General features: G+C 36.4%; 1 protein-coding gene across 8 annotated transcripts in view; it reads left to right on the forward strand.

Annotated features, from left to right (window-relative positions):
- Positions 1–25,520, forward strand: part of CNKSR2 (connector enhancer of kinase suppressor of Ras 2) — a 256,193-nt gene that overhangs the window by 186,903 nt on the left and 43,770 nt on the right. For all 8 annotated transcript variants that reach the window (XM_029240573.1, XM_029240574.1, XM_029240575.1 and 5 more), the window contains 5 exons: positions 8,915–8,963; positions 9,383–9,555; positions 11,726–11,799; positions 12,093–12,164; positions 19,150–19,217. In XM_029240573.1, the coding sequence (XP_029096406.1) occupies positions 8,915–8,963; positions 9,383–9,555; positions 11,726–11,799; positions 12,093–12,164; positions 19,150–19,217 (436 nt within the window). The remainder of the gene's footprint in view (positions 1–8,914; positions 8,964–9,382; positions 9,556–11,725; positions 11,800–12,092; positions 12,165–19,149; positions 19,218–25,520) is intronic.

Consider the following 25,520-nt stretch of genomic DNA (forward strand, 5'->3'; position numbering starts at 1 on the left):
TGTGTGAAGAATTAGTGGAGAGGCAGGCTTGCCTTATTTGGATCACTGGTTTCCTCATCAGTATTGACATAGGGTTTTATGGTTGTGCTGAGTTCAATTAACACTGTTAATAGGTTTGGAATAAAATATGATTGCAGTCCCATCCTTGTCTAACTTGGCTGAGCCTTATTACCTTTCTGAACCTTAGTTTCTGTCTCATTTGCAAAATTAAAATGTTAACATGAGCCTTCCTCTCATGAAGATATGATTAATGGTTGTGAAAAAAAACCTGCAAATCTTTTTTTTAAATCCACACAGCAGTATAACTTGCTAATTAAAATCAACAAAAGCATGAAAATTAGAGATTGATAAGATGTTACTTGTTTGCTTATCTCCATTAATATAAAAGTGTCATCCTAATATCTTTTTATTTTATAGAATCTTTCCACATAGCAATGTACTTATATCACATGGGAGGTTCTCATAAATGGATGTCTTCATGTCAGAAGCAGTTTTTCTTTTCTCTCACATGGTTACCATGACTACAGAATATTTGCTTGAGAGGCAATATTGCACAGAGTGGTTAGAACGGGTTTTGGGATTGATAGACCTGGGTTTGAACTTTGACTCTGCCACTACCTGTGAGCTCCTGAGCAAGTTGTTTACTCTCAGTTTTCTCCTCTTTGAAATGGCATTAATGATCACCACGGAACAAATTTATTGTAAGGATTAAGATTGATAACTGATATAAAGTCCCTAATACTGTGCCTCACACATAAGCCCTCAGTAAATGATAATTATTACGATCCAAGAATGACAGTTCCTGTTTCCCAAGGGTGGTGACTTTTGTAACCCTTCCTAACCATTCACCACTATAATCGCTCTTCTTCCCACCTTACCACTTACTGTCCAATAGGAAAGGGGAATTGCCTTATGGAATCTTGTATAAGATTCACTTACCTCCCTCCTTCAGAATCTGATATGCATGATATTCTTTTGATGAAACATTGACCCTGCCCAACCTGAGTTTGACCTTCTCTAAATTCCCCCCAATTACTGCCTTTTTGTTCTTGTTTGACTCATAATTTATTAGCATGCTTTTTATTTTTAAAAGCATGCTTATTTTTGAGTGTGTGTAGAGCCATTTTCAGTCAATATAAAGTCAGGTTAACTTTATTGACAGAATCCAGAGCAAGCTCACCCACTGCCCTCAAAGACCCAGCGTGTATGCAGTGCCTCATCCCCACCCCATTCCACGCAGAGTTTCTCTCTCATGCACTAGAATGGCAAGACCACCATCAACAGTAAACTTGTTCAGTTCTATGCTGTTATTTCATGTAAATGGAAGATTTCTTGATATACTATTTACTCCCATTACCATCTTACCCCACTTGCTCATATTTAGACTTTTTCTGCTGACACACAATAATGAGAAAGTAAGGGAAAATACGTTTCTTTGTGAAGTATTTAAATCTCAAAGTCTCTTGTTTATTAAAAAGATTAAATATGTGGAAATAGTTGTCATTTGTCCCAAGAGTTTCAAATTGCTAAGCACCTTTTCTTATGTATAAGAAATAAGCTATTGGTTTGACTAGTCACTGAAGAAATCTTGGAACTTTGCAGAAAATTACAGTAAGAGGAAGTTGCTATATTGCAACAAGAGAGTATTTTGATTGCAAATTTTTCTGTAAGTGTGGCAATTTGCAACTTGAGAAGAATTTAATAGTAGCTGAGCTTTCAAAATGTAACACAGAAACTGTCATTTTCTTCCACAATTAAAATAAGTGCTTCTGAAAGTTTCAGGATAAGAATGACCCAAATTACCCTCCCCCTCACTTCCTCATCCAGAAGAGGGGGGAATAGAGTTTGAACAGAACATCTGTGGACAAAATGAAAGACAAATGCTCTTTTCAGGCAACTGTCTGAAAAAGGAATCTTTTATAGCCAAACAGAATACTGTTGCATGCATCGCCGTGGTTAAGAAGAGGATCAACAATGCTTTCATAATGGCCTTTTATTTTAGCACATTCTATTTTTATGGATTGAATTGTGATTTCAACACATCCATTCATAATTCATCATATAATTATATGCATAAATATCTTTTGACACATTTAATGCGCTTTTGCCCGCCACATCTTGAATTCAACTTTAAACTGTTAAGTGCAGTAAGACAATCTCATTACAAGTAATGTTAAAGGAGATTGGATAAAAAGGAATTTTTTCTTATCTACCAAAAGGAACAGTCTACTAAAGAACAGAACATCAGTAATATGCTGTACATGGATTACTGGAGAAAAGACCCCTGGCTTGTTTATTCCCCCCCCCCCCCCCGAAGGACTTCAGGTTAAAACAATCAGTTAATTAAGACTACATCCTGTGTTCTTTGCTGGTGGTTTGCTCAACTTTTATGCACTCAACCAGTATTTATTTAGTACTTCCTCTGTCTTACACAGAGGAAGTACTAAAATCCCTGTTCTAGTCAAAGGATAAAACAGTGCATAAAACAGTCAGAATTCCTCTTCTTTCATATAGTTTATATTTGGAGGGAAGGCTGAGTAATAAACAAGAAATATAAGTACTTTTGGTAATGTTAAGTTCTAAGGAGAGAAATAAAGCAGGGAGGGAAAACAGGAAGTGTTGAGGACGATAAGGATAACAATTTTAGATAGGGAAGCCTGGGAAGAATTTACTAAAAAGGAAGCATTTGACTCATGATCTGAAGGAGGTAAGGGAGTAAGCCACAAGAGTATTGCTACCAAACCCAGGTTCGGCTGCTTGCTGCTCATAAGCCAATAATTCGAGAGGCAAGTGTCAGTAGAAAGGAAAGGTGCTTTAATCAGAAAAGCTGGCAATCTGGGGAGAAGGTGGACACGTGTCCAGAAACCAACTCTGAAGATTCTGGTCAGCCATGACAGTTTTTAAAGGGAAAAATGGGGGTGAAGAATCTCAGTGGATCATCAAGGCAGGAGGTTGCGTTCTGCATCATTCTCCATTGGGTGCAGACTGGCTGACTCTTTCTTCACATGTTATCTTGCCTGCATGATCTGCCTGCAGGAGTGCTAAGGGAGCTTTTGGGGGTAGAGAGCTAGTCATTTTTTAACTGCTTCATTCTTCATTCTTTCTTCTTTTTATCTAGGAAAAGAATCAACAAGTTAGACAAGGCTTGGTGTGCATTCAGGAGAACATAGGTCAGGAGTTAGTTTCAATTGCTTAGTCATCTCATTCTTATAATGAGGTTATTTTAAGGTTAGAGGGGAACAGAAATGGGCAAACAGGAAAGGGGCAAAAGAGCTGCTTTCAGTATCTGAGCAAACATTTCAGACAGAGGGAACAGCAAGGGTATAGGCCCTAAGATGGGACTCCACTCAGCATAATCTAGGAACAGCAAGTATGGCTGGAGCAAAGTTAGTAAGGGTAGGCACAGGAAGCAAAGGTAACAGGGGCCAGGTCATACAGGGCCTTCAGGGTCAGTGGAAGGATTTGGGCATTTATTCAGAGTGAGATGAGAAGCCATTGGAGAGTTTTCATGATCAAATCATATTTTAACAGGATCACTCTGACTCTTACGTTAAAAATAGAAGATACGAGAGCAGAGGGAGGGAGAACAGTGAGGAGATATTTTAGTGATGCAGGTGAGGGATGACGGTGGCTTAGACCAAGGTGATAGTAGTAGTAGAGATGGTAAGAAAAAGTCATATTGTGAACATATTTTGAATACAGAGCTGATACAGCTTTCTGGTGGATTGACTATGGGCTGTAAGAGAAGGGAAAGAGTCAAGATTGACTCTGGTATTCTGGGTGTGAGCCACTGTGGGGAGAAGTGGAATTGCCATTTACTAAGGTATAGAAGACCAGGAGAGGAGCAGATTCAGTTGATGGGTGGTGGATATCATGAGCTCAGTTTTGTACGCATTAAGTCTGTTGAGTTAGGCAGCCTGCAGCTCAGTCAAGAAATCCCGATTGACTATATAAATTCATAAGTAGCTAAAGCTCAGGGTTTGTAAACATTCTTAGAGAGAAAGTTCAAAGAACTTTCACCCAGCTGCTCCCTACAATAAACAGAAAGTGCTACTGATGGTGTTAGAAAGATTTTATTGAATGATGATTCAGGAAAAAAGATAAAAATATGTTTTTTAAGAGAATGGACCCTCACAAATGTTTACAAAAGGAGTCTATTTTTGGTGGTCAGTAAGCCTTATGAGCTTATACTTTGAATTCTCTCTCTCTCTGTCTCTGTCTCTCTGTCTCACACACACACACACACACACACACACACACACACACACACACACACTCTACCCCAAACACAAAAAGATACAGTCATGGTCAAAAACAAGATCTAGTCTCCAAGGACTAGAAGAAAGAACAAAATTGCACACAACAATAAATGGGAAGTAAAGCCATATACCTGGTAGGCTCTGAGTCCAGAAAGAGCTAGAAATGACTGGGAGTCTACTCTAATGGGGATCAGAGAGCAAATGGACCACAGCTATGTCAGGGAGCTGAAGATTGACTCACTGGGTGAAACCAACTGGGAAGGCAAGCAGAGCTTCCTCACCCACGAGTATAAGGAGGTTGAATAAAGATACAGCAATTGACCAGAGCGCTGACTCCTATAAGGTGATTCTTTCCTTAGTAAATGGAAATTATGGGAAATCCAGAGAACCCCTTAAAATAAAATTTGAAATAATAACAAGATGATTAAGAACACTGAATATTCAGAAGCACTGATACCAACTAGACATCCTGGATGTGTAAGATATAGTCAGTGAAATAAACACTCTATAGGTAAGATATACTTTAGACTGTTTAAAATCAGAGAGAGAATTAGGAAATTGGAAAACAGCAGAATGAATTCACCTAAAAAGCATTGCAGAAATATGAAAGATACATAGATGATAAATTGAGAGGTACCAACATAAGTCTAGAGACAAAAAGAGAGAGACTAGTAAAGAAGGCCCTTTGAAGAGACAATGCCTGAGAATTTTCAGAATTGAAGAAATAACACCTTCAAGTACAACACAATGAATGTGAAATGAGATTAATTAAAATCAGTTATAACCTAGACACATCATAGAGCAATTGCAGAATATCAGGGATAAAGAGGAAAATATTTTAAAAGCTACAGAGAGACTAAAGACAAATTATAACTAATGACAGAGTAGCTACAGATTTTTTATTTATTTATTTATATTTGGCTGTGTTAGGTCTCTGTTGCTGCGCATGGGCTTTCTCTAGTTGTGGCAACTGTGGGCTACTCTTCATCGCGGTGCACGGGCTTCTCATTGCAGTGGCTTCTCTTGTTGCAGAGCATGGGCTCTAGGCATGCGGGCTTCATTAGTTGTGGCACGCAGGCACAGTAGCTGTGGCTCGCGGGCTCTGGAGTGCAGGCTCAGTAGCTGTGGCGAATGGGCTTAGTTGCTCGACGGCACGTGAGATCTTCCCAGACCAGGGTGTGAACCCGTGTCCCCCGCATTGGCAGGCAGATTCTTAACCACTGCGCCACCAGGGAAGTCCCTAGCTACAGATGTCTTAAGGGCAATGATAGATGCTAAAAGAAAATAAAGTGATATATTCAGAATGCAGAGGGAAAATTATTTTCAACTCAGAATTCTATACCCAGCTAAGGTATTATTTTATTTAAGAGTAAAGGGTTTTTATATTTTCAAACATAAAAATCTAGCAGTGTTTGCTACTCACAGACTGCTATGAAAGAACTTCTAAAAGACATACTTACTTGAGCATGAACCTGGAAGAAGGGTGATCTGAAACTAAGAAGAAAAATACAGAAATAAAATATAGTACAAATTTTCTGTCTCATGAGAAAAACATTCATCATCAGTAAAGCAAAGATTCCAGGCCTCTTTCTTTTTGAACTTGGTCATAATACCTTATATGATCTGCTATGTTATCCATTATAGTCATGTATCTGTTCTTAATGTCTTGCTCTTATTAAATATTTTATGATATCACTAGAAACTGGGAAAAATGATAACAATTAAATATCTATCACTCAGAATGAATAATTCCATCAGTTCTACTAGAAAAGACTACACAAGATTGTAAATCTGCACCTCAAGGTATTTAATCATACTTGCTGATAACATGAGGAAACCTTCACTGTCAGGATTTATTTATATGTATGAATAATGAGCAATTTCTGATACAAGTTTTTAAGGAATCTTTGAATCTGTTTCAGGGGTCCCCAAATCACCCACACGTCCAGTGATTCACTAGGACTCAGAAGCCTCAACATATAGTTGTACCCACAGCTAAGATTTTATTACAGTGATGCAGCAAGGGTATACAGCCAGATCAGTAAGGAAAAAAAGATACACATGAAATCTGGAGAAATCCATGTGCAGGTTTCCTGTGCTCTCTCCTTCTCATGACAGATCATGCAGAGTGCACACTTCCCCAGCAGCAAAAATACAGTCACATGGGGGTAGTGTCTCTGCCCAGGGGAGCCCATTGAAGACTCAAGTACCCAAGGATTTTAATGGGTTGGTTACATAGGCATCCTCTGCCTAGCAACTACTTTTCCTTTCCTGAAATGAAAGCAAGTGTTGAGTCCCCAGGTGGGCAAAATCATCTTATCGCTTAGGGAAGCTTCATGTCAGTACAGGGAACTGTTTACCAGCCAAGTTCCCATATGTCAGCTGAGGGCTAACCTTGCAAGCAGGCCTTTCTAAAATAGCAGCCTCAGGCCTGCTATATTACTCTTTTCTACACAGAGACCTATTTCCTTAACGGTAGTTTTCATTGTTTTTTCCATTACTTTCAAAAGCATATAATTCAATTAACTCTTTCATTTTAGAAAATGTCACATCACTTGGAAAAATAATGACGTCTCTCTTAAGAGAATTTCATTGTAATAGTTACAATATTTTAAAAAGACAGCTAAAGCTTTGCTTCTTTGAATGATGGATAAATCTGTATTGTGTGCCTAGGAGTTCTTAGGTTCCAACAATATGTATACTGATTATACTCTGCAGTCATGATGAGTATGAGAATATATTTTTATAGGGAAAGAAAAGATAATCTTGTTAAAAAAGAAAACCTGGAGAGCGTAAAATATGTTTTTGTGTAGATTTTAAAGTAGACCTTAAGGTTCTAAGAAATAACGTGAAAAAGCATAGGAAGTACATTATATAACTCAATTCTTTTGAGCTGTTTGTTATCCATGTAGCTTCCTAAAAACAAACCACCCCCATCTTTGTCATTTTTAAAAATAATGAGCTGTAAAATTATAATGATTACTTGTGGAAACACAAAAGGAAAAAACCCAATCAGTAATTTTACAGCCAAACAATTTAGGGAAAATAACTAAATGTAAATTAACTATACTTAAGCACACTAGCCTGAGTTATTATTTTGAAGCAAAGTGCACTCAAGAAAATTAACATAGAATGATGGGTTTTATCTTTTATGCTCTCTCTCTAAAATTGATTGTGAATTTCTGTAGCCATGGATCCTGCAGAGTTTTATACAAACACACATCCCGCATATATATGTATTTATATTACTTTGACAATTGGGTGATTATTTCTGCGTTACACTGAATGTCAGCAAATTATCTGACCCTTATCTTTAGGACTAATATCCACCCATAATATTATATTCCTAAGAATTATGTAAACCATATATAAATCATGCAAATTATTATGTAAGTAGAATGTTATTTTACAAGCAAAGATACTAAATAAGGAAGTATGTCACAGAATACGAATTTACTTTATAAAACCAAGGCCAGCAAATTTTATGTAGACAAAATCCAATTGCCCCTTACAGATATGAAGAAGAATCTGTTACCTAAAATTCGTTTTGAAGGATTATCTGTGAATTAAAATTACACATGCTATCTCTCTACCCTGTTAGCTAGCTAATCATATGAACATAATTAACCTTATTTAGACCAGTGAACAATCTAGTTTAGTAGACTGTCTGACTGGAACCAGTGATTTATAGTCATTAATTGAAAGCTAGACCAGTCATACAGTTGTGGGTTTTTCTATTAAGACATTACGCTATTCTGGTCCTTAGCGTGGAATAGACTGATAGGTGGGTTTAACTGAGATGGTTGTTAGCTAGGCGAGTATGATGCAGGAAGTATATAGCTCAAGGAAATGGTCATAACGATGTCCCATGGAAAGCAAGTAGAAGAATAGAAATAAAGGCACAAAAGGTGGTAAAGTCAATAAATTGGATGCCTCAATGAAGATTTTCTAAAAATTGCTGGGTTGGAGGTATTATACTATGTAAAACGGAGAATGGAGGCAGTTGTTGGAGTATGCTTAAGAGTAACAAATATAGGGTCATGGGGGTGGGTAGCTGAAGAGTGGAGAAGTAAAGAACGTTAGAGATGAGGGACTGAGAGAGCCAACATACTGACATCACCTACATGAAGGTTAGTTCCCCATAATAGAGACAGAAGTAGGTGTGAGAAGAAAATATTGATTCAAGTGCTGAAATATTTAGCAACTGAGGGGGAGGGCCTAGGAGATCAGTAGCTCATGGTGGCTTATGGTATATAATGAAATTCAAAGGAACAAGTGATAGTCATATTTGCTTGACAACTTCATAAGATTTTGTGAGAATCAAATGAGATATTGCCTGAGAAAGCACTATAAACCCCTAAGAAAGGTAGTGCTCTGCATATATGAGCCCTCAGTTTCAGCCCTGCTTTGTGTCCCTATTTCTCTGCCTACAAAATAAAGACCAAGATAATATTATTCTCTCCTGCTTCATGAGAAAGTAGAAAGTTTGGCGGCATGTTATATATGAATTTGTTTTGAGTCTTTGGAAAAAGAAGGTCCTTTCGCTGACCGGGGTTCAGAGTCACCGTTCAGCTTTTGAGTGTCCTCTGCAGCTTGTTGGGACTCCGATGGCACCCTGCATATCACATAACATTCTTCCCTATCTTTGATTTCAGACATTTCAGCAGTCTTCTCTGCAGCACAAATCAAAGAAGAAAAACAAAGGTAAGAAAAGGAAATGAAACACTTAGCTGCTTAGTTTGCACTGGGATAATCACCAGCACAGTTCACCCATCCTCTCTTGCCTGAGCCCAGTGTGGTTTGGAAGAGAACAACCCCCTAGCACAAGAGCTACCAAGACCGGCTTCTCCTTCAGGTCAATTATGATACAAGGTACCTTTTGCAACACATGGTCTCAACAGGTTTTCAGACTGGGATCACGCACTTCAGATTAAATTGTATGTCACTCATGTGGGCGAAAAGGTATTAAAATTTTCCATAGTTTTTTATTCTGATACAAAGAGAAAATAAGAATTTTTAAGGTTGTTAAGTATCCAGACTTATTTTTATAATCTATAGATTAACCTTCTACCTTCACACATATACAAAATTTAAAGAGCATTTTTACCCACTATTATCTTTAGGTCCTATAGCCGGCAAGAGCAAAAGACGAATTTCTTGCAAAGATCTTGGCCGTGGTGACTGTGAGGGCTGGCTTTGGAAAAAGAAAGATGCGAAGAGTTATTTTTCACAGAAATGGAAGAAATACTGGTTTGTCCTAAAGGATGCATCCCTATATTGGTATATTAATGAGGAGGTAAGACAAAGCACATTTTGTTTTCTCATTCATTTTATCTTTAACCAAAAGAATCATCGTTTTGAGACTTACATTTTAAAATCCTATGATCACCTTAAGGCTAATTCAGGAGACTTCTGCTGGTTATTTTTCAGTCTGCCTTCTTAAAATGGTTGCATTGTGGGGTTCTGGAAAGGCACTTGTCTCAATTATTCTAATGTAGCAACATATTTGAAATATAGATAATGTATAGTAAAATTCTGTGTGTCAAATTAAAAATACCAAACTAATTCAAGCAATAGCTTACTCAAAAGGATTATACATGGAAATTTGATAAAGATTTTTAAATGTCTTGCTTTTGTTCAAAGTTTTAAAATTTTTTCTGTTTGCTTTTTTGGGAGGAAGTCCTTTAGTAAGTTAAGTAAATTAAATTAATACCACCTGCATTTGTTTCAGTTTTTCTTAAGGAATAAATGAACTAGTAGACTAGTTTCAAAAATCTTCAAGTATTCATTTCATTTGGCCCAATAGGGACAGCAGGGGGAGGGTATATAATACATGCCAATTGTTCTTATGATTTCCTGTTTCATTTCCAGTAAACAGATTTATATCCAGAGTAATTATATAACCTGTCACATATCACAACAGATATACAGTATACCTTATTTTTTGATATTCCCTTAACTCTACATTTGCTTCCTTTGCCATAGCCATCTATCAGTTCACCTTAAGTTTTTTATTTTTTTATTTTTTACATCTTTATTGGAGTATAATTGCTTTACAATGGTGTGTTAGCTTCTGCTCCACAACGAAGTGAATCAGCTATACATATACATATGTTCCCATATCTCTTCCCACCTTAAGTTTTTTAAACAAAAATTTCTATTGTTAGCTTTTTTTTTCATAAAAATGTATGTGGTTTAATGTAGTGTGCTGGCTAAAAACTTTTTGTATGCCAATCAAGTAGTATAAAAACATAACGTCTTTATGTTTCTCTTTATTTTAGATCACTTGTAGATTGTCTGCTGAATGCTTTTCTGTCTTTCAGAGTTTAATGGGGAGATCATAACTACCCCAAAAGTATTTTAAATTGTTCAAAATTTTTAATTTTAACATTAAAGACATCAAGGGTAACATAACACAAATCAAAGAGATTTGAGACTATTGTATTTACCCTAAGATTGGAAGAAAAAAATGCTCAAATATTGAAAAATATTGGAAGTTATACTGCTCTTGCATATAACACACACGTTTTAGTCACTATCATTAGCATCAAATTTTACTAAGTTTTACATATAAACATACACACACATACTAAAAGAATTGAGAACCCCTATTCTTTTTCTTTGAGATGGCAGATGGGAGTATGATGTCTCTTGAACTTGATATATAAGGAGCCATGAACTGGTACAGCACAGATCAAAGTTTGGGAGTAAAAGTCTGACGAGTTGGCTCATGAACATGAAAGGGACAACAACATTTAAAGGGTTCAGCCAAAAATAATCTTAGCCTAGTTGTAATAACTTGCATCTGATGTAAGATTTTAGATAATTCTCCTGTCTTGTATTCCCATCCCACATTGGGGGGGGCATTTTATGGATTTCATTCAGTTTTCCAAGTGAAACATGACTTTTATGTATATATAGCATGTAAACCAAGTCAGATATTTGAAAAGCAAATTAATCTCTTCATTTGTAAAATCTTGAGTACACAAAATAATTATTTAATTCAGGTTTAAGAGATTTTTTTTTGGAGACAGAAAAGGAATTGAATTAGTAAATGTCCCTACATTTTATATCTGAACATTTAAAATGGTAGAAAATTGAATTGTAAATGTGGACTACAGTTATTTTATATGTTATAAATGTGTATGTACATTCTGAGGGAAAAATTACTTATAAAACAGGTTTCACTTTGAGAATTAAAAATTTTTCTATCTTTATTTTAATATAAAAAGGATTTTTAAACATTTCTGTATGTATTTTAATTTGTGCTATTCTAAATGTTCAAAATATACCTTCAATTTAGTGGACTATAATAGGTAAGACTGAAATTCTGATCTCTAAAATGTCTAATTTAAAGGATTAAATGAACTGATTTATTAGTATAGATATTTAAGGCATAGTTGTATAGTAGCACCAGCTTCAAACCTTTATATATAATACCCTAAACAAGAGTGTTGCCTCTTTAGGATGAAAAAGCAGAAGGATTCATCAGTCTGCCTGAATTTAAAATTGATAGAGCCAATGAATGCCGCAAGAAATAGTAAGTTGATTTTATTTGGGGCGAGGGAGAGAAAGGAAGGGTAGTTTTGTTTTTTTTTTAATTTCTAGCTTTTAAATTATAGGTTGCTTGTCTAATGCTTTCAAATTGAGGTAATAAGAAAGCAGTTTTGTGGGCAGAAAATTGAATTTTTCACTCATTTCTGTCATCACGGCAGAAGCATTATATATGTGAACTCAGATTAGATCTGAGGTAATTTTTATCCATAAAAATTGTTTGGTTCTAACTTATTTCCCAATTCGAAATAAATAAATGTACTCTGTTTCCTTTTGCAGTGCATTCAAAGCCTGTCATCCTAAAATCAAAAGCTTTTATTTTGCTGCTGAGCATCTTGATGATATGAACAGGTAAAGTTACTTAAATTTCAAAATACTTAGAAAGTCAGTTAGGCTTAGATTTCTGTTTTCCACATCAATGCCTAGAGAATAATGTCACTGAAGTTTCTAGATCAGTTTAAAATAAAATGGACCCAGCCATAGCTCCATGTAGCCATACCTAATTTTAAAGAATGGCATTTTAAAAAGTCAAAATAAACTCATTGACTTCTTGTCAAGTTTACCAACAATGTGCCAGAATCCATGTATAGGCCCAAAAAAAAAATCCACTGTAGAAAAAAAAAAATTTTTTAAGTCCACTTCAAGAATATGTCTTCAAATTTATTCCCATGTGAGGAAAAAAGGATACCTACAAAAAAAGCTGACTTTTCGGGCTTCCCTGGTGGCACAGTGGTTGAGAGTCCGCCTGCCAATGTAGGGGACACGGCTTCGTGCCCTGGTCCGGGAAGATCCCACATGCCGCGGAGCGGCTGGGCCCGTGAGCCATGGCCGCTGAGCCTGCGCGTCCGGAGCCTGCGCTCCGCAACGGGAGAGGCCGCAACGGTGAGAGGCCCAAGTACCACAAAAAAAAAAAAAAAAGCTGACTTTTCCAAGTGCTGAGTATTTATGACAGAATATCCATCTCAATAACTTAGGCATAGGCATAGTTGGTGTATCTCTCTGTCACCTTTCTTCTATCACTGGACAGGATTGTGCAGCCAAGTGATTAGATGGCACGTGGTTATTTGGTGGCTCTGGGAAAATCTGGATATATATTTTTTCATTATCTACAACATACTGCTTCTTGTTTCCATTTTGGCTCTTATGAGTTTGATCCTTTCTTCCTTTTTCTTTCCTTTCTCCTTTCCCTTTTCTAGATTTGTAGAAATTGGATTTAAGATTCAAAATTTTCCCCTTCACAGGTCTTCAGTAGGCAGTGCATGTTAAATATATGATGTGCCAACAGTTAGGAAGACGCAGAATAGCATAGTGGTTAAGAGTATGAACTTTGGAACCAGGCTGTCCAAATTCCAGCCGTCCCACTTAGTAGCTGTGTGACCTTGGATATAGAACTTAACCTCTCTCTGTCAGGTATTAACTCTTTTTTAAAAATGGAGATAATAACCATCTCCATCCATAGAACTTTTATGAGGAGCAAATAAGAACGCATAAAGAGCTTAGAACAGTACCTGCTAAATTGTAAGTGCTATATAAGTGTTTGCTTTCAATATATATTCCTTTTATATACTTAGGGTTCTCATGCCTTATAACTTTCTTTGTATATCTCTAAAGAGTTAGTGTTCAAATATTTTTAAGCACAAAATTTTGGAGCTTCATAAATGTGCTTGAACACGCTAAATGGACACTTAATATGCTTTTATAAATAATCTTGTTCTTTGACACTTCAGGGTATAGGCGTGATTTTTCCAAACCAAGGATATGAATACAAGGAGAGGGCAAAGAAAGGTGTTGAGAAAACTTGATAAAATCTTTTATAATTAATAGGAGAACTGAGCCTTTCTTTTATTGAAATATAATTGATTAACAATGTTGTGTTAGTTTCTGGTGTACAGCAAAGTGATTTTTTTATATATTTTCTTTTCTTTTCTTTTCCATTATGGTTTATTACAAGATATTGAATATAGTTCCCTATGCTATAGAGTAGGTCCTTGTTGTTTATCTATTTTATATATAGTAGTGTGTACCTGCTAATCCCAAACTCCTGGTTTATCCGTCCCCCCCTTCCCCTTTGGTAACCATAAGTTTGTTTTCTATGTCTGTGAGTCTGTTTCTGTCTTATAAATAAGTACATTTGTATCATATTTTAGATTCCACATATAAGTGATATCATATGGTATTTGTCTTTGTCTGACTTACTTCACTTAGTATGGTAATCTCTAGGTCCATCCAAGTTGCTGCAAATGGCATCATTTCCTTCTTTTTTAAACTGAGTAATATTCCATTGTGTATATATACCACATCTTTTTTATCCATTCATCTGTTGATGGACATTTAGGTTGCTCCCATGTCTTGACTATTGTAAATAGTGCTGCTGTGAACATTGGCGCACATGTATCTTTTTGAATTATGGTTTTCTCCAGATATATTCCCAGGAGTGGGATTTCTGGATCATATGGTAGCTATATTTTTAGTTTTTTAAGGAAATTCCATACTGTTTTCTATTGTGGCTGCACCAATCTGCATTTCCACCAACAGTGTAGGAGGGCTCCCTTTTCTCCACACCCTCTCCAGCATTTATTGCTTATAGATGTTTTGATGATGGCCATTCCTACTGCTGTGAGGTGATACCTCATTGTAGTTTTGATTTGCATTTCTCTAATAATTAGCGATGTTGAGCATCTTTTCATGTACCTATTGGCCATCTGTATGTCTTCTATGGAGAAATGTATACTTAGGTCTTCTGCCTATTTTTTGACTAGGTTGTGGGTTTTTTGTTTTTGTTACTGAGTTGTATGAACTGTTTGTATATTTTGGAAATTAAGCCCTTGTCAGTCACATCATTTGCAAATATTTTCTCCCATTCCTTAGGTTGTCATTTTGTTTTGTTTATGGTCTCCTTTGCTGTGCAAAAGCTTATAAGTTTGATTAGGTCCCATTTGTTTATTTTTGCTTTTATTTCTATTGCCTTAGGAGACTGACCTAGGAAACCATTGCTGGGATTTATGTCAGATAATGTTTTGCCTATGCTCTCTTCTAGGAGTTTTGTGCTGTCATATTATATTTAAGTCTTTAAGCCATTTTGAGTTTATTTTTGTGTAAGGTGTGAGGGAGTGTTCTAACCTCATTGATTTACATGCAGCTGTCCAGCTTTCCCAACACCACTTGCTGAAGAGACTGTCTTTTCTCCATTTTGTATTCTTGCCTCCTTTGTCAAAGATTAATTGAGCATAGGTGTGTGGGTTTATTTCTGGACTCTCTATTCTGTACCATTGATCCATATGTCTGTTTTTGTGCCTATACCATGCTGTTTTGATTACTTTCACTTTGTAGTATTGTCTGAAATCTGGGAGTGTTATGCCTCCAGCTTTGTTCTTTTTCCTCAGGAATGCTTTGGCAATTCTGGGTCTTTTATGGTTCCATATAAATTTTAGGATTATTTGTTCTAGTTCTGTGAACTGAGCCTTGTATTTGGTTTCCATAATCTTCTCTTGATTAGCATGTTACCATTCTTGAAATTTCACACTAGCCAATCAGAATTTGAAGAGCTTATTCTCAAAATGAAAATGTTTATGTACTTGTTGGGGAGGGGTGGTACTCTATTTTGTGTTTTAACTATTTTATACTTCTACTGTTCTTGTTACTCACTATCCATTTTACCACAATTGAGCTCAATGCCCTTAGGATAATTATGAAGGATTTACATCATAACCGAACAGAAAATAAGTGGTATATATAATCATGTCCTCTCCTACAAGGTAGATCCACTAGAACACAGTTACTTCCATCCAGGAATTAACATAAATTAATCTTTCGTGATACTTGCTAATCAGGGTCTTTTTAGGTTTAGAAAATAGCCTGTTCAAAAATGCATTTTTATGAACTATAAAACCATTCTTGATCTCCATTCTCTACCCTGTGTTAGCAATAACTCAGAAGTGTATGATGTCACTAACTCTTCCCTAATACTCCTGTGGATGTATCTGGTTCAGGATATCAGAGAAGAAGCTAAACCAAACCCATATGTTTCATTTTGTTGCCTTTTCTAAGCAATGGGTCAAAGAAAAAAATAAATAAATCTGATCAAATATGTCATCTCCACATGGTACATTTAAGAGTGCTGTTTTATGTAAGCCTTGCCATGGTGTACTACAACCTTCAGAATTAAATTGTCCTGAAATACTGAGTCTTTCTTTAAAATTTAAGTATAGTGGACTTTTATTGTTTTGCCCGCTTTTTATTTTTTGAATAAGCATATTCCTAATGTCTGCTTTCAATAGGCAAGTTTATTAAAAATTACTTGTCAGTAGGATGGAGGAGAGTCAGTGCTGGCAATATTCACAGAGGATTGGTGTTGGGGAGAGACAGCCTCCAACAACTTTATTTAATAAGCTGATTGTTACATAACAGCAAGATGATGTGGGTGTTGGTTCATTCTATGTGTAGTCCTTTGAAGGCATGTACCTAAGCCTTCAAGAGATGATATAGTTATAAATAATTATAATTATATTATAATAATTATAAATAAATGCCTTACCTGGTTATTTCATAATTTCTAAAATATTATCATATGTATTTTTAAAATGTAGTGCTAGTTTTGACGGGACCTAGTAACTGGAATGAAAAAGCAATCCTTAGATTTAATTTTCTTCTGTAAAATCCGCATGTGTGTATACACATACATACGCACATGCATACATATACCCAAATACATATAACATAGAATATTAAAATCTCACCATCTATTTTTTGAGTAGCTTTAAGTTTGATTGTGAGGTAATCTGCAAAAACACTTTTGAGCACCCTACCACCAATCCATCTGTTCCATCCTCAGAAATGAGCATTGAAACATTAAAAAAAACTTTGTTGCCAGCCTGTGTGAAATCTGTGGGAAGAAAACAAAACATCATGTTTCTCAAGTATTCTGAGACTTATTTACTGAATTCACTTGGCCTATGTATTCCTTTTCATGTCAGCACATATGTCCTTATAATTGTCAGGACTCACCAGTTTCTGTTTAGTGTGATTATCTTACATTTCTTCCCCAGTTCTTACTCTGGTTTCCCTCTCAGTACATTATTCTGTGTCAGCTGTTGACAGCTTCATTGGAACATTCACCATAGGCCCAATCCTCTTATCCTTAAATATTGTCTGTCTCCCTCACTGAAGATACAGGCATCATGAAAACAGATACTTTGTTTCATTTATCTTTCTCTATCCTCAGTGCCTAGAACAGTACCTGGCACACATTAATATTTCTTAACTCAATTAATGCATATATATCTGCTGTTCATAATAGCATATAAACACCAAACCATAACTGCAGCAAGTGTTTGGATAAGCATCTTCTAACTGAGGCCTAAGGACAACTTTATCCAAGACAGCAACAACAGTTGTGTAGCATTCAGCCTTTTGTGTCTATACATACAAGTTTACGCATACACTTTGTAAAGAGTTTTTATTGGGGACAGAATTTTTCTTCCTAAAAGTAGTTTAATTTTTTAATTGTCTTGTGGAATTTAGGAATCCTGGAGCTCATCAAAGGCAGAAATTATGTCTTATTCATTTTTGGACCCACAAAACGTAGCTCATTGTTCAGCATACAACAGGCATTTAATAAATGTTGTTGAGCTGAAAAATTAAGAAGCCTCTTTTTAGTTTCCTTATTCATCTCATGAAGACCTCACTGCTCTTTAGACTTCTGATAAAATGAAATTTCAGTGATATATTAAAAAGTATTAAATATAAAGTACTGAATTAAAATTCATTAACAAATATTCCTCTAGTGGTATCAACATCATTTCCACCCAAAAAGCACCAAGCCAGTCTTTCCTAAGAGTGCTAAGATTCACCTTGTAGTACAAATTCAACCCCTTTCTTACTACAAATGACCTATAGGCTAGATTTTAATTTTGACCTTTTACTAATGATTGGAGTCATTTTTAAAAGGTTATTTGTCATGAAGTTAACTTCTTGACTTACAGTTTATAATTTTCTGGATCATGTGTATATATCATGCTACTGAATTCATTTGATCCATTTTTTTTCCATTTCTGCTCCAGTCCCTTCTTTACTTCCCATAGTTGAGGTGATCATTACATTGTAGGCTTTGTCAAAATAAAGTTGTGCTTTAAGTGACTTATTCTTAAAATTGAAGCTTAAATTTCCATGGATGTGATTTTGTCCATTAGAGAAACAACTTTCCTCCCTCCCTTTTCAAGATATTCTAAGTATCTGATGCACGGTTAACACCACTTGGCATAAATGATGAAATATATGAGTCGCTTCAAAGAAAGTCATCTTCCACTTGACAGGGGAGATAATCTCCTAGGAGAAAAGCTTCTCAGACACAGTTTTTTTCCTAAAAACATGTTTCGATCAGATTATTCCACAATTTAATGATGTTAACTATACTAGTGATTCCAAACTTACTCAAGCTAGTTTGGAAGGTTGATTCTTCCTTACTTTCTTATTTGGGAAGATATATGGATCATAGCTCAGGATTGACCAGTGGGAAACTGTCAGGTTAGTTTAAAGATTTTGTGATTTGATAATCTGATGCAGTGTAAACAGTTATCCAGAATAATGAACACAGGGAGAGACCTGGTGGGACAAAAGACAGAGATTGAAATAGTGCTTTGCTTCAGGCAGTTCCCTACATTGGCAATAGCAACTCTTCTGAAAGAGGAAAGAACTAAGATTTATTTCTAAATTACTATTGTTCATGGAAATAAATTTTCAAGATCTAAACAGAGATTAAAATTGTATATGCTCGTTTTGTGTTTGGAAAAACCTAATACCCTTGTATTTAGAGACAAATTTCCAAAGTATACTACTACTGAGCTGTGTTTCCCTTTGGATCATTAAACTTAAAGGAGATTCATCAAAACTAATATTTCATAGTAAAACATATTTTGACAGGCAAGGTCTATAATTTTTTCCCTTCTCAGGACAAATTATATCTGATATTGTTTAAATATCTCTAAAGGAGCATTTGTTCTGAAGAAACGGAACAGCAAAAATATTTGGAGTGCTTTTACATTTAGAGCAACAGAATTAATAGGGCTTTGGTCATCTCAAAACCCTTTATGTTGCAGATGTTAACAGGTTTGCCCAAGACTTTTCTAGTGAAGTAGCATCTTTAGTGTGGGAGCAGTTTGTACTACAGCAAATTATAGCTCATTGAAGACTCCATGTGTTAAGAGTAGCAAAAAGCACACCCTTTATCTGGGATTATTCCATATATTCTTATACATTTTAAAATAACTATTCCCAAGAAAATAGTTAAGTATAAAAAAATCAGTTGCAGTGTTACTGACTTTAATATTTGTTTCTTCAGGTGGCTTAACAGAATTAATATGCTGACTGCAGGATATGCGGAAAGAGAGAGGATTAAGCAAGAACAAGGTAAAGGAATACTTTTTTTTTTTACTATCGTGTTACACTTCTTTTTCCTTGCTGTTTTCCTATACAGTGATTCACTGCTATCACTTGAGAGAAAATGCGTATGTCAGTCTGTGGTTATTTCTCTTCTGTTCACTTTGAATCCAAACCATAGCATCTTATGGGTAAGGTTTAGTAAATTAAACAGGAAATAAACTCAAATTTTTGGAGCAGCTAATGTGGAGTTCATTCCTGTTTGTTGCCATCTTCTTTAGTCTACTTACTATGGAGGAAAAAAATTTTAAAAGCCTAGGGTGGGAGGGAGGGAGATGCAAGAGAGAAGAGATGGGGGGATATATATGTATATGTATAGCTGATTCACTTTGTTATAAAGCAGAAACTAACACACCACTGTAAAGCAATTATACTCCAATAAAGATGTTAAAAAAAAAATTTAAAGCCTAGAATTTGGTCCTTTATATTGACCCAAGTCAAGGTCCTTGGTGGTGAGTTGTTTTTTCTACTTAGTGGTTTCACAGACATTTAAGTGCTCTTTTATGCAAAGAGCTCAGATGAATGATCCCTTCTTCCATAGATTATCTCATTTGCTTGTGTTCTTCAGTTCTGTTACTTTGTTAGCTCTGTGATCTTATGGAACTTGCCTTAGTATTGACCTCACATTTATGAAATACAGTATCCTGATGCAAAATTGAAATCTTAACAAAAGTTGTGGTCACTATTCTAAAAGTAGCTTCAGGGCTTCCCTGGTGGCACAGAGTATTAAGAATCCGCCTGCCAATGCAGGAGACACGGGTTCGAGCCCTGATCCAGGAAGATCCCACATGCCGCGGAGCAACTAAGCCCGTGCGCCACAACTACTGAGCCTGCTCTCTAGAGCCTTCGAGCCACAGCTACTGAAGCCCGCGCGCCTACAGCCCAGTGCTCCACAACAAGAGAAGCCACCACAGTGAGAAGCCCGCGCACTGCAACAAATAGTAGCCCCCGCTCACCGCAACTAGAGAAAGCCTGTGCGCAGCAATAGAGACCCAACGCAGCCATAAATAAATAAATAAATTTATTTTAAAATAAAAGTAGCTTCACATTTCCCAAAGAATGTTTGCTATACATCCCTTGGAAGCATAAATAGTTCTTTGAAAACTCTTGAGACATCCTGAAGTTAAAAGGATTCCACACATTGATACACATATTTCTAGCTGTGTCTCCAGTGGACATAGCCTGTTGGTCGACGTGAAGAATCTGAAAACCTACTGTTTCGTCACGGAGAAAGCTTTTTAAATATCTCAAAACTAACAGTTAGAGAGATGTAAAGAAGATAACCAGATCCCAAAACCAATCTTTCAGCAAATATTTAGGTCAGGGGTCAGCAAACTTTCTGTAAAGATCCAAATAGTAAATATTTTAGACTTTGCAGGCCTTAAGGTTTCTGTTGAAACCATTCAACTCTGCTATAGACACATGAAGGGAAGTGGCTGTACTTCAATAAAGCTTTATTTATGGACACTGAGATTGAATTTCATAACATTTTTCACATTTTGAAAAATATTCTTCTTTTGATATTTTTTATCCACTTAAAATGTAAAAACCATTCTTGATCCACAGGCTGTATAAAAACAGGCAAAGAGTCTCATTTGGCCTGCAGGCCACAGTTTTTCAACCCCTGGCTTAGAGCCATGGGGTGAGAGAATGGGGGTGACTAGAGCAGTGAAGGGTGAGGAGATAGGGCAGGAAGATTTCCAAGAAATAGCAAAATATGGTTACTGCCGATGGGAATTCAGCATCTTATTGAGACTCTAAAAAATTCACACTTGAAACTGCCTAAGAAAAATTAAAGAGCAACATAAAGTAAATGAGTACTAATTTTTGCACCACATTCAACTGATTTAAAAAATTGCTAAGTGGCTGCAAAATTTTTTTAAAAACCTGAGAAGGAGTCAGGATTAATGAGGAAATACTTGGAGAAAGTAATCAGTGAGCCTCATATAAAGTTAGCGGTGAAGAGGCAGAGAAGATATTTTATTAAATATTAAAGTGTTTCTGAATAAGGCCTTCAGCTAACACTCTAATTGTATTAAGGTGAAATAAGCACCCATCCTGCCTGAAATTACATTGAATTCTAGTAGAAAAGATACTCTTAGTACAATATGGAAAGTGAAACATGGGAAAGTACAAAGCAAATTCCATGGGAATGAGGCTAGAGATTCCTTCTAGGAGGGAAATTGGAAAAAAACATTATGTGGACTCGTTATCTGAACTGGTTGTCGCAGGATGAGAAGTAATAAAATAAAACATTCCTGGGAGTGGAAGCAGCATGAGTACTTCCACAAATAACATGGAAACCATCTCTATCAAATCACTGTGCACAGGCAAATCCCAGCCAGGACTATGAAGTGTCAGGCCAGTTATTGTCACATTTCTTCACTGTTAAAAGTTTATTCCCCACTTTCATACTTCTACTTAATTTATAGGCCTACAATTATAGTAAGAGAGCTAAATACACAAACACACACACACACACAACACACACACACACACACCAGCCTTCCTTTTCAAATTACTTTATAAAGCATGAAAACTGTTCTTTAAAAGTGCATATAGATTTCTCAGTTTTTTAAGATGCAAGAATTAGAAGTGTGGGCAATGTGCCAATAGGAGAATGAATCTTGAAAAAAGTCAATTTGCATGAATAAGGAACGTTGGATTTTCAGGCTTCTGTATTTTATCACTCGGCATTTCTTTGAAGCTGAGCATGGCCTTGATTTTAGTGGATTTCCTTTGTACTTGTCATTATATAACCAAATTTCATTATGGATGAAAGAACTGGTAAGTCATATTGCACATGCACGTTCCAAAAAATACTCATTCCATGGATTCATGCTGCCATAGTCTGTCATGTGAGTATTTATTTTAGTGCCTACTGGAATGTGGTAGACAATCATAGGTAGAAGCTAATAGTTACAGTTCAGGTCTCTACAGCCAGAATCTCTGAAATAATTTAGATTTCCACCTAGAGTATACATTCATCAGGTACTCTAACGTAGGTCAGAAACATATTAGACTTCCTACCTTATGCAGGATTAGGTCTTCCGTATTCTGTATAGACAACTACTGGATGCACGTGTCTATTCCACACTTCTATAGAATTGTTTGACATCTAAGTACCATTCTCAGTAGGGAAGTTTAAACTTGATACAAAATATAGCTCTTTGAGAATTGGGAATATTTCAGAAAGATGCAAAGGAATAACTGCCAAACACTGTTTCCATTTAAATACTCAGTACAGCTTGGAAGTGACTCTTTCATTGACTTAAATAAAAGTTTAGTGAATTGCTGTCTTTAACTACAGAAGTATAAAGGATATGGGGTTCTTTTTCATTATGCATTGTTTTACTTAGAGAAAACAGGGTTACAGTAAATTCTGCCAAGATCATAATTTAGCTAATTGTCTGCTAATCATTTTTCTATATTTTTCCAGCTTCAAATCAGACATTCATGACACATTATTTTCAGTCACACACAAGGTCTTTGTAAAGCTTTAATTACATAAAAGTGAATGAAATACATTGTATTTCTTTGATAGTTCTAGATGAAAAAGTCAATTTCTTTCAAATTATCCTTTTGTATCAACATGAGAAGTAAAGTGGAAATTTTCCTCTTCTATTGATGGCACTGTTTATTCATGATTAGTTACTTGTAAAATTGAATATCACTGCAAGAGACATTAAAAGTATCCATTTATTTTGTGCTAAATAGAGAGCTAAGAAAAATAAATTAATTTGCTCTTAGAATGAAAATCAGACTGGTTTCAGCCTCTGGGAAGCAGTGTGCCTGTAATTTTCCACACAAAACCAAAATGCCTAAATTTTCTGTGTAGCCTCTTCCCTGGCATTGCTCTCAAAGACACATGGGTTAGTGTGTGAAATGAAGTTAATTTGCAAAGTGGTATTTCAGCCTTTTCTTAGGCAACCCAAGAAAACTTTGGTTTGGTGGTGTTTTTTTCTTTAATAAACCAAGAATTACATCAAATAAAGGATTAGAATTCTTCCTAATTTAGCGGGGGTTGTGGGGGGCTGGGGGGGAGAGAGAGAATCTCCTAAATCTGTCACTTGTAATAATAGCTATAGAGATCTTGATAAAATGGTGATCATCTCCCTCTCAGTGTGCTGACAGGACCCCTTGAGGAGCTAATTCCTTGAGACCCAAGGTCTCAGTGCAAAGGTGAAGGGGGAACTCAGCACAGGTCCCATAGTTTCTGGAAATAGTGGGAAGGGTGAGAGCAGAGTGATCTTCACAAACCTACTGCTTGGGAGCAGGGTGAAGGGGGTGCTTGGTACCTCCACCTCCAGCAATAATTTCTCAGTAGTATTTCAAGCTCCCACAAAACTACCCAACTGAGACCCCAGAGCTCCAGAATTCACTTTTCATTGCTGGAACTTGCTACAAGAAAAAACTAATGTCTAAGAAGATGAACACTAGGCATTTATCTCCTGCGTGATCTGGGTCAGACTGTTCTGGCATACCTACAAATCCACCCAATATTAGGGACCTTAATATTTATTGAGTGCTTTCAAGATGCAAGGCGCTTGAATATACGTTACCTTAGTAGTCCACTCACACAACTCTGAAAGGTGGTTATTATTAGCCCCCTTTTACAGATGATAAGACAGACTCAAAGAGATTAAGTAACTATCACAAGAGCACAGAAATGGTAATTGGTAGAGCCAAGCACTGAACCTACATCTGCGCGAGTATATAGTTTATGCTTTTCCCACCAGTGTTTACTGGGTCCATTTCTGGGCAACTACATCAATTCATATTTGAGGGGAGACTTAGTATGCTGCCCATCACTGGTGTGACCCAGTGTAAAAACCAGATCTCAAATTTAGGTTAACTAGTGTTTGCTTATCCTTTACTCAAAGGGAATAATTAAAGTAGGACTTGGATTTTCAGAGACCTTGTATTCTGAGGCCTGAATATAATAATCTCCATTGCTAAAGAATTTTGAGCAGCAGGAGGAGGGGGACTTGAAGGATCATGAGTATATGTCACATTAAATTCTCCCGCTAAGTCGTACAAAGAGTCCCAGTGACTTGGCCCTTCGAGGCTTAGAGCAAGGCAATTTCTTAGTTCAAACCGCAGTTGTACTACTTTCTGTTTGGCATATTATAATAAGTACTCAGTAAATATTAGCTGTACTTATTAATCAGCACCACAAGGAAAATATATAAAAATATTACAATATGGGAATTCCTGGGTGGATAAGGGTACCTGTAAAAACATGTGCCATGGGGCTTCCCTGGTGGCGCAGTGGTTGAGAGTCTGCCTGCCGATGCAGGGGACACGGGTCCGTGCCCCGGTCCGGGAGGATCCCACATGCCGCGGAGTGACTGGGCCCGTGAGCCATGGCCGCTGAGCCTGCGCATCCGGAGCCTGTGCTCCGCAACGGGAGAGGCCACAGCAGTGAGAGGCCCGCGTACCGGAAAAAAAAAAAAAAAGTGCCATGATTTTTCACCTACATCTGAATATAAGTTAGGGTTCTTTTGTGATTTCGATTTTCATAAGAATAAGGAAACTTTTCTTTTATCATTTGAAATTCATATGAATAATACTTCTAGGTTTTTCCTTGTAAATCACATAAAGAATTAACCCAGCAGTTACAGGGTGGTTGAGATATTGGTAGAACAGATTCTGATGATTGGCCTTTGTGGTGTAGTTTACTTACTTGACTAATGTATCTCTCGGAGTTTTTCCCCTTCCCTCTTGCCTGAGGTCTGCCAAGTCACTTTGTCTAGCGGCTTACATTTTCTACCCTTTTAAGTAGTTCTAGAAGTTTGGAATTTACAGCCCACATCAGCAGATTTGCCCTTTTGCGTTTGGCAAGAATCAGGGTTTGCCATGTGTTTCCAAGTAGAGGTGGGAGTATGGTGTTATAGAGATTCATGTCAGCATGACTCTGGAAACAGCGACTGTTAGATAACCAGTGAACTGAAGCCACAGAAGAGGATTGAGAACATTATTTTTGAAGCTGTTTATACCTGTAGAGATCTACAGCAACCTATGTATTTCTTCTTTGAGTGTTCATCTTTAGGATAAAATGATACACCTCTAAGAGGCATCATGTGACATCATTCATTAATTGAAGCTTTAAGTAATTTGGAATGTAAAATACCCTAAACCTTATTTGACTTATGCAGTGTCTTTGTCTTAACTCCTTTTTTTTTTTTGACGATGACAACAGAGCAAAATTTAATTTGTAGTGTTTGCCAATTTCCATGGTATAAATACTCCCACCACGGCTGATTCTGAACT

Source organism: Monodon monoceros, unplaced genomic scaffold (genome assembly GCF_005190385.1).
Source record: "Monodon monoceros isolate NGI ecotype Baffin Bay Population unplaced genomic scaffold, NGI_Narwhal_1 Super_Scaffold_22, whole genome shotgun sequence".
Taxonomy (NCBI): domain Eukaryota; kingdom Metazoa; phylum Chordata; class Mammalia; order Artiodactyla; family Monodontidae; genus Monodon; species Monodon monoceros.